The sequence below is a fragment of the Diadema setosum genome, chromosome 16 (assembly GCF_964275005.1).
Source record: "Diadema setosum chromosome 16, eeDiaSeto1, whole genome shotgun sequence".
NCBI lineage: Eukaryota > Metazoa > Echinodermata > Echinoidea > Diadematoida > Diadematidae > Diadema > Diadema setosum.
In genome coordinates this window covers 22284965-22295854 of record NC_092700.1, presented here as the reverse complement: position 1 = coordinate 22295854, position 10890 = coordinate 22284965, and the positions used below count along the sequence as shown (strand labels likewise).

Genomic DNA, 10890 nt, shown 5'->3' with positions numbered 1-10890 from the left:
CAGGTTTCTAATATTTTGATGAGATAATGAGAAACATCTCATAAGATACCAAACAGCATGTAGTTCCAAGAGGGATTCAACATTTGTATGATGAAAATCGGTTTCAGAATGGCTGAGATATAAAAAAGGGGCATTCCGAATAAATACTGGGACACACCTTGTATTACGATCGCTTTGTCTTACTTTGTTATTGGACGTCCCAGGGATTGCAAAACCAATTTTAATCTAACAAACTTTGGATTCTTCTTAAAATGGTATGCTCTGTGTTAATTCATAAGTGATTTCTTGGTATCTCACAAGTGAAAACCCCAATTCTCATCTCCCCCAGTACTATACAAGCCCTTTCAGATATTAGAGACTTCTTTGCATTAATTGCGCATAGCTGTAGAGGACTTTGCAGCAAGATACAGCGTAAGAGGTGATCTGGCCTGAGCGACAAATTTCGTATGGTAACGATGATTAATCAACCAACCAGCAATCCCGCTCCTACGGGCAAGGCTATCCTGTGGATGACTCCTCGCATGATCTCCACAGCTTTTGCTAAATGCATGAGTGGTGTTCCCGGCTGCCAGGTACAATGGATTCCCGTTATATTGAAGTCCTCGGGACCGACAGTTTTTTGTCGTTATATCGAAATTTCGTTATAACAGAACAAATAACCAATAGGAATACATAGAGCGGTAAATGTTGCGGTCTGAATTTTTACTTCGTTGTAACCGGAATTTCGCAATAATCGTGTTCGTTATAACGGGATTTCATTGTATGGGTAGGGCCGTTCGGCACAGATACGTTTCTGCACTTTCGGAAAGTTATGGTTAGGACCTTTGTATGCCATATTTCGTCGAATAACAGAACCCCGTTTCTCTTAACAACAATTTTTAAATATGTGTGCGAGTATGTTGTGTGTACGGAAACATTTTGTTGATATAACGGAACAGACATGCATATTTGCAGACTTTCCACCTTGAGACTTCATGCGAAATACGTGACTTGTAAGAAGACTCCCTGTCCCCTTTACGTGTGGTCATGAATTAATGGTTGTGACATTTTGGGTCTAAAGGTTGATAATAGGGGTCTTACTGAGTGTTTAAGATATTCGAGACTTCGTTGCATTGCGCATACCAGTAGAAGACTTTGCAACGAGATACAACGTAAGCGGTGATTTCGCCTGAGCGACAGATTTTCATAGTAACGATGGCTAATCAACCGACCAGCAATTCCGCTCCTACGGGCAAGGCTATCCTGTGGATGACTCCTCGCATGATATCCACGGCTTTTGCTAAATGCATGAGTGGTGTTCCCGGCTGCCAAGTATGGATAGAGCCTTTCGGCTTCTCGCACTTTGCCAGGGAAGAAATGAAGAAAGCAGGTATCACCGAACTACCTTGGTGCTACGAGGGTCATGAGAAGGAATTCAAAGTGGCGTCTGAGAATCTCAAGAAGATTTTCAATTGCTACTTCCCTACGGAAAGACTACCGTAAGTTTAAAAAAGAAGAGAGAGAGAGAGAGAGAGAGAGCGAAGAAATTCACTGATAAAAAATGTACGAAAAAAACATTGTTAATTGGCCTAGGATTTCAGTATACTTCGGAGCAAACATACACACACACACACACACACACACACACACACAGATATGATAGAGAGAGAGGGGGGGGGGAAATATTTGGTTGTTGTTGACTTTGTTCTGACTTCATACTCGTGTATATTATTGTCGGTATTTCACTTCTTCAATATCTTTCGTTGTTGTTTTCGGTATAGGCCGCCAGTGCATATTTAGCTGATACAATGTCAAACACTATTTAAGCTGAAATATGAATTTTAATCAATTCGTGTCTTAATCAGCATAATGCGTAGCTTTGGAACAACTATGTTACCGCATTCATTTTGAATTATTCATTATGGAGATGAAGATCTATATATTTCGATTAGGTAAAGGATGCTTGGAAGAAGCCATACTTCTTTCCTTTCATAGTATATGGCGTGCCGCCATAATAACAGGATTTTTCCTGTGAATATTATTGCTCTTTTTTATTAAACTGTTATGATATGAAGAGAATCATGAACTTTTTCATTTGTGAGCGCAGACTATAGTTTCAGCAATTTGCTACATCATCAGGTATGCAAACGTGAAAAAGGTCCTGGAGGAATCCGACAGCAAGTACGTATTCGTGAAGGATGAGAGCGTGTCGATGAAAGTCGACGACGCCAGGAAGTATCTCCCAACTGGCTACAAGCACTCTTTTTTACTTCGACATCCTCTCCTGGTCTTTAACTCCTTCCGGAAGGCGTCGTTCAGGCAATTTTCTGCCAGCAACATCCTGAAGGATGAATCTCACAAAAGCGAGGATGTATATGACTTGCGCCTTTACGTCCATGACTACTACATCGAAAACCTCTTCGAAAACCATTATAAGATGTGGAAGTACGTGAAGGAGAACATCGATCCGTCCCCTATGGTGTTCGACGCTGCCGACCTCCTCGACCATCCCGATCAGGTGGTATCCAAATACTGCGAGTCCATGGGTTTCCCTTACTCCGAATCTTTGCTGAAATGGGACCCCTCGCCGGAAGTAGCTACTGCCTGGAAGTGGCCGTCCGACACTTTGTACCGCAACAAGATTCTCGTGGGTCCATCTATGGAGAGTTCCGAGTTCACCAAAGCGCCACCTGTTCCTGCGAAGGAGCAGTTCACCGAAGACGTGGTAGAGCTCGCAGAGCAGGCGATGCCATTCTACGACGAAATGTATCGTCATCGACTGGAGATTTCTGCCTAGAGCGTCCTGAGTCAAACGTTCTCTATAGAGCTCTATCGGATGAAATTTCAAAATCGATGTCTTGAAATAGAGGTCTCTTTAAATAGAGAAATTCAAAGTTTATTTGATGATAAGCAGTTTTGGAATTGCTGTGATAAAAATCAATGTAAAATAAAACGATCGTAACACAAAATGGGTCCTTCCTTTCAATATACATTAGCTTTCTTTGTTTTGTACATATTTTAGCCAGTTTAAAACTAATTTTCATCAAATAGACTCTGCATTCTTGTTAGAATTTTACGCTGTTACATATTTCATTTCATATTATTAGAGATTTTTCATCTGAGCCAGAACTATTAATACCATCCCTTTAATCTAACAGAGTTCATGGGATACATAACTTGAATAACAGCTGTTCCACCATAATCTCTACTTCCTTCTGACCTGGTGAAAAGAAGATATTAATTTCTACTGATAGGTTATGCTCCTCAAGAAAGTTGAATCCTATTTTCGTTTACCATAAATAAGACCTTCAAAAGTTTGACATGAGGGTTTTTAGTTATCAAATCAAGTTTATAGAATAAATTGTAAGTATTGCAATGACCTTGTAATAATTGTCATTGGAACAAGGTAGAGTTTGCTGGAGTTTGCAACTTTCCTGGACTGCACTATATCCTTTCGTGAGATCTTATATAGGTGTATAATAGCTATAGATGACTCATTAGTATGATAACTTTAATGTTGATTCCAATCGCCGCCATGTTAGTGCGGAGAAGACATATCCTAATTTCAGTCTTAACACATACAAGGTATGTTTACACCGTGCATTGATAATGACTACACAATCTTTTGAAAACTCCGTATAGAGCACTTAGCTTTTTCGAAGGTAATGGAACAGTGTGACCTTTACTGACTGATCACAACGCATAATAAAGACGAGTTAATATCATTAGAAAAAAATCAACACTTGCTGAGCAATTACCGTTTGATATCTTTGATATGACTTGCCATTTTATGTTTAAAGATGTTGAATTATGTCATCAAAGTAAGAAGTGCTCGTATTCTTGAAAGATAACTTGATATGTGGTGATATGTTGTGATGAACTATGATAGAAATTTGTTTGCCCATCTCCTCAATTTTTCGTTACATTTTGATATAGGGATACACTGTATTCTTCACTAGTTAGCTACAACAGTTCAAGCATTTCTTCATTCATAAAGTTACGACTGTACATGATAGATGTGTTACGGCGGTGAGTTGGCTCAGTCGGTAGCTCTTCTGCCTCACGATCACTCGGCCCGGGTTCGAGCCCGAGTCTGGACTGAGCAATGTTGTGTGTGAGCATACCGTCACCTTTAGCAAGAGGCAAAACACTCTGTCCCTCGGATAGGACATAAAATGGAGGTCCCGTGTATGAGAGAGTAACAACTCATGCACGTAAAAGATCCCGCTTCATTCATCGCAAAGAGCAGGGTGTTTAACCCGGTGAAGTGGTCCCACCTCACATCCAATCGACCCCATGGAAGACCAGCTTAACGTAGCTGAATATGGGCTATCCAGCTACCTTCTCAGAAGGAAAATGAACAAACAAAACAAAACATGTATTTGGTATCGCACTTAGTAATAAGTTAGAATGAAGTTATCTAGGATTGATTTGGAGTCTTAATGTACCAAAGAGTTTGTATAATGTTGTCACCATCATGAACGTCCGGTCACTATACAACTCTAAATCTAATGATTTTACTTCAATATCGTTCTATTTCATTTTTGTTTAAGCAACAGTAAAGACCTTGGGCACATTGTATCAGTAATCTGTAATCTGAATTTGTATGAAAATGATGAATATTTTCTTTTCTTTTCCTGCTTATAACAGGCATGGGTTGACAAACGAAAAAAGAAATCAATCATAGTCTGTTCATCATTAAGTTTAAGGGGGTGGCCACAAATTTTCTGAATCGAAATCAGTTGAAGAAATGCATATTTACGTTTTCATGTTTAATGCGTTTCTGGTTCTGTACTTAAAGAGTGAGACAATTAATTTTAGTTTGTTTGATATTGTAAGTATTGGCATCATGTCAAACATCGTCTAGTTTTCGAGTTCTTAGAAGGTATAATTTTGTTGAAATACAAATTTAATAGATTTACTTGAAAGTGAAAATCACCCATTCTAGTATTTTAGATTTACTTCAAAAGAAAAACCGGCCATTCCAGTATGTCTGTCAGTTGACATTGTTTTTTTTTTTTATAATTTTGTTTCATATATCTGTTGGAAGTTTCATTAAGGCATTGTTCGTTCTCTTATGTGTATACCTTAAAAAATGAATTTATGTTGTTACTTGTGATCACATGTATTTTGTTAATTTACCTTTTTGAAATTATTACAAATAATATGTTCTGTTAATGCATTGTATGTAATTTTCCCTGTTTATTCAATGGAAATGAAAAATAGAGTTGACTGATTGATTGATTGATTGATTGTGTGCTCTTGGTGCATTTCTTGTTTTGAGTGCATATTTGTCCACATATTCTCATTTGGAAGTTATTCTTTAAAATTCTTAGGTGAAGACCAAAATTGAACCAGCACACAAAGTCTGGTTAATACCCCTAAATTACGTTCAGACGGTGATCCTTAACCTGGAGGAGAGCTATCTTCGAGGATATTTCGTAGTTAAGAACAGCGTAGACGAACTCGAAGGTAAGCTAACTTGAGAAGTTAACTGCAAGATAGCTAACCAGGAGACATAATGGATTAGCGCTCTATCAACGAGCCGCGGGGGGGGGGGGGGGGGGGGTGGGGGGTACTCGTAGTTTAGCACTGTGTGGGTGGACAGGATAATCAATGTGATGAACTTGTAGATAAGCCTGACCTCCTCATGAACTCAGTCCCCTGCCCAGCATTTTCCTCTACTTCCGGGTCAATTTAAATGCACAACGTGGACAATGGTGGATGGAGTCGAAACATATTACAGTACTCTCCGCATAATCGGATAGGTTCAGGCAGAACGTTTCTTACCCGGTTAAGCGGAGACCCGATTAACAGAAGAACACGTCTCATTCACAATTGACACACACAATGTGTATGTACATGCATTGTACACTGCACCAAACACCTACACTGTATGCTTAACCGCGTGCTTGCACGGTACATTATACATACCTTACACTTGCTCAGTCACGAGCAATAATTTACGCTCTTTTTTATGGACAAATATGTCTTCAGAAAACTTTGTCTTGACTATAGACTCCTCGCTAAACACGCAGGCGTTTTCCAAAATGAACACGTCTCTTTGCGCGCAGTAGTCATGTAGAACGTCGGGTTTCTTTTCGAGAAGTGACTGAGGAAGAGCAAAATTATGGAGCTGGTGCGTGGCCTGATTTTCGTTGCAAACTTCTCGTATTGTGAATGTTGTTGTTGCGGAGCAAAGGGAGAAGCGCAAACTGTTAAACTCCTGCCTGTATATATTGTGAGTGCCAGCTACATGTGAAATGTTTGTTTACGTGTGGCAAGTCGGTACGTGTACATTTGTTTTCATGTTTAATCACTCCCCAAATAATCGGTCATCTTTTTAATTAAGCGGAGAATGCGATTAGCTGTTGAAAATTTGACATTCATGATTTCTTAAAGTGTTATATCTGCGATGAAATGTAGGTCGAAATTAGATTAGAATGAAATTACCCATTCATCCATTTATGCGAAGAGGCAACCCGATTATCGGGTACTAGTAATTGTTTTTAATGTGCATTGGAACTGAGTCTGACATTACTACCCAATTAAACGGAGTACCCGTTTAAGCGATACCCGATTACGCGGAAAGTACTGTATTACACCCTCGTTACCTCTGGGGTCATCGCGAAACTTCCGGTTCTGTCAGTGTCTGTGTTTTTATTATCGAGTGGGGCTCACTCGTAGTTACGGGGGCACGGGCTTATCCTAAAGGATAGCTACCTTCCAGAATAAGCTTCTCTTTTTGAACGGGCGTCGTAGTTAGGCAAGGAATCAGAGCTTATCCTTGAAGATAGCTATCCTCGAGTTAAGGATTACAGTCTGAACTTAACTGTAGTGTTTGCACATGCATTATGGAAATATTTTTTCCTCGTCAGGAATCTAAGCATCTTACCATTTAGATACCAGTCAACAATACAATACAAGTAGATTTTTTTGTCAACAAGTTTGTAATGGCTATTATCTTCGAATTTTTCCGCAATGTCCATGTTGAATAGTATGAATGATATGAGTAATGAAATGGATGTGTTGTCTATTATTACACCCACGCACGGAGGATGTATACATATCCGTACATGCCGCAAATAGCAAAGAAGATTGTAAGCCTGATATACTTACTTCTAAACTCACAAACGCCCAAGCTGATGCTTGATTTTGATGCGACCTGCCCAACAGATATCACTTGGAAGACAATGTAATGTCATCATCCTATTTAGAATCAAATAAATTTATTACACGTATATCAGGAGTCTGTGATCAATAAGCCAGTTCGGGGTTAGCTCATGGGCACATCGGTACAAATGACCTTTCTTCTTTTTCAGTTGATTAGGCGCTCCACGAGTTTTCAAGCGAGAGAAGGTATTTCAGCTTACCCGACGTAACAATTTATGGAATTCATCAGTCATGCTCAAACAAAGAATGAACTTGCGTAGACCAAGTGACCAGAATGATCCATCAATTAGCACTTTTGAAAGCATCCATTTCATTATTTCTCATTGAATGTATTAACAATCTTTCTCTATTGATATTGTCAAATTCCGTTTTTGCTGTCACGTGGATGTGCTGGCAAGCACCACTCATAATGATCACTTGAATAATCATAACATCACAGATGCTTATCCCAGTGAATAAAAAACCAACATGCTCTGCTGGTACTGATGACCTTTTTCTGCTCATGCTCAAAGTGGAACCCCGAACTGGCTTATTCCATGTGTTCGTGAATAAAATCAAGTTTGACAGTCAAGTTATCGGAATCAATGAAGACTGGAAAGGAAACATCACCTTTTTCCCAATTTACCATTACTTGTTTCACACTATTCAGTAACAATAAGACCGGCAAAAAAAAAAAAAAAAAAAAAAAATGGTGGGGATGGGCTTTACGTCACTCAGAATTTTAATATGCAACTATTTTAGATATAGGTATGTGAGCGAATGTGCCGTGTGTACCGTACGAAAACCCTTCGTTGACATAACGGAGCAGATATGCACATATGCAGATGATCAATGTTGAGTTTTGCTGTGATACACTGATGAGGAATTACGTGACTTGTAGAGATAATGAAAAAGCCTTTCTTGCCGCTTTACGTGTGGTCATAAACTAATGGTCTGGACAATTTGAGTCTATAGATTGGTTGAGGGTTGTCTGAGTGTTAAAGGGAGCGTATAGTTTTGGTTGAGACCTAACTTCAGGTTTTTTAATATTTTGGTGATATAATGAGAAACCTCTCATAAAATGTGAAACAGCATGTAGTTCCAAGATGGATTCAACATTTATTTGATGAAAATCGGTTTTAGAATGGCTGAGATATCTAAAAAAGAACATCCGAATAAATAACGGCACCCACCTTTTATTACGATCGCTTTGTCTTACTTTGTTATTGGATGTCTCAGGGTTTGCAAAACCAATTTTCATCTAACAAACTTTTGATTCCTCTTAAAATGGTACGCTCTGTACTATTTCATAAGTGATTTCTTGGTATCTCACAACAAGTTAAAAACGCAATTCTCATCTCCACCAGTACTATACAATACGTTTCAGATATTTAAGAGTCTATGCATTGCGCATAGCTGTAGAGTACTTTGCAGCAAGATACAGCGTAAGAGGTGATCTGGCCTGAGCGACAGATTTCGTATGGTAACGATGGCTAATCAACCGACCAGGAATCCCGCTCCTACGGGCAAGGCTATCCTGTGGATGACTCCTCGCATAATCTCCACGGCTTTTGCTAAATGCCTGAGTGGTGTTCCCGGCTGCCAAGTACAGTGGATTCCCGTTATAACGAAGTCCTCGGGACCGACAGTTTTCTTTCGTTATATCGAAATTCCCTCATAACTGAATAAATAACCAATAGAAACACAAAGAGCGGAGAATATTGGGCCATTCTCAGATTAAGTGTTCAATTCCATGTGAGTAAAACCGAAAAATCAACCACAAAGTAATACATTCAAAGATGTGTTTTCGGTAACTTCAAAACCGGTCAAATACGAAACAAAAAGTGGAACATGCTAAATGATGGCCATTCATTGAGTAAAAATGAATTGAAATAGAGCATCATATATGATTTTTGATCACCAATCAGATACGTTACCGCAAATTTACATGTTGTAATGGACTCCTAACTTTGAATTAAATTTATTGTTTTGATCTAATTTATGTTCAGGAAAAGACATCTGTCCCCCCTAAAGATATTGGGGGTTTTCAAGAGGTAAAGATGTTGTCTTCCCTTGCTAATTGGTAGAAATTATTTCTGTGTGGAAGGTTGAAATATGTTTTTTGCTGAAATGAAATATAATCTTAAGATTCACTTTGTATTTTTAACAATTTCGCTTACAAAGTAAGTTTCGAATCCCACAAATCATGCAAAGGGAACGATCCGATTTGGAATTTCCACAGGAAACAAATATGAATTGCTTTCCTGGGGAAATAACTATTGAAAAACATCGAATCGCCTTTGGTAACGTACCTGATAAAATATAAGTAATAATTTTAGTTGTGTATGAATTAATAAATATCACCTGTTTAATTACTTACCTTATGAATTGATGTAAAAATGAATGCTGTAAGCCCAAATTAACCATTTCAAACATTGTACGTAATATTTAAACTATGAAATGTAGTGGAAAAGAGACCTAAATGTGAAAGCTGAGTTCTTCATTCACAGAATATTCTCATCTTACATCTGAATGTATTTATCCATCTGACTATAAATATTCATTAAGTTTTGATGGATAATGCAAACAAGGTTTAAAAAAATATATTTTTGCAGGCACTTAGAAGGAAGTAGGTACAGTCTCTATGAACTCGATATACTAAAAAGTTGTTTGGCCTATGGTAACGTATTTCGCTCACCCCTTTTAATGAAAATGAATAAATAATTGCTCAACTTATCAATGAATCTTGAGTAGTTCTTCATATGTTGAAAAACACTAGAATAAATATGCAACAGAACACTGAAACTTTTCTCGGAAGCTTTTCATAAACTACTTTTTACTCTTTCAAAGTTTGGTAACGTATCTGGCGTACCGTAAATGAATCTGTCGGTGAAGTTACAGAGCAATTTCTACTGAATATTCTTCATTTGAACATAACTTTAATTTTTTTATGGAAGTGTCATTCTATGCAGAATTTTTTTATGAACACGTTGTTTTACATAACATTATTTGTCACCGTGGGTGCCCTGAATTATACGTAACGTATCCGCTAAATCTGAAAAGCAAGAAACTGATATGCTGAATCATAGCTTCGTCTTGTGAAATAAACGTTCAAAGTTGTTGCATAGAATATGAAAGTGGCTGGGTTTTATAGAATAGAACTTTGGAGTTTGTGAGAACACAACGATTTGTTTGTCAAAACATTTACAATTTTTTTCAGCATTTTGATTATATGGTAACGTATCTGTCGGAAAACTTGGCATTAAGTTGTGAGACACTGACGCAGAAAGAAAAATCATGTGGAAGCGTTGCTCTTTTCACCTCTCTGTCCTTTTGGTGTAAGAATATAATCCTGAGGTCCAACAAAACGAAGCATGTAATGTGTAGGGATGAATTTTGACCAGATTTGATCCCCTGAAAGCACAAGACCAATGAGCAAAATTCGGTAACGTATCTGTGGTAACGTATATGGTCGATCATGTTATTATGAGAGCGATATCTACCAAATATTTCTCACTGGTACTAAACCTTAATGTTGAATCGATGCGTCATTCCGAGGAGTAATGTATAACATACAATTTGTCTGACATTGCAATATCTGTCGCAGTGGGGGCGTGAAATGTATGTAACGTATCTGTCCAAATAAAAATGTAGAAAACCGATATTTCAAACATTGTACCTTATTCTCAATAAATAGCTGTTGCACAAAAAATCTAAGTACTTGCAATGTACGAAGTATATCCTCAGGGTTTCATATAC

The 10890-nt window shown here is 38.1% G+C and overlaps 1 protein-coding gene across 1 annotated transcript; it reads left to right on the top strand.

Moving 5' to 3' along the window:
• Window positions 1-1194: 1194 nt before the first annotated feature.
• Window positions 1195-2812, top strand: LOC140240306 (uncharacterized). Its single transcript, XM_072320089.1, has 2 exons — window positions 1195-1478; window positions 2119-2812. Exons 1-2 carry the CDS (start codon window positions 1195-1197, stop codon window positions 2774-2776), a joined length of 942 nt encoding a protein of 313 aa, XP_072176190.1. The 3' UTR covers window positions 2777-2812.
• The last annotated feature ends 8078 nt before the right edge of the window (window positions 2813-10890 follow it).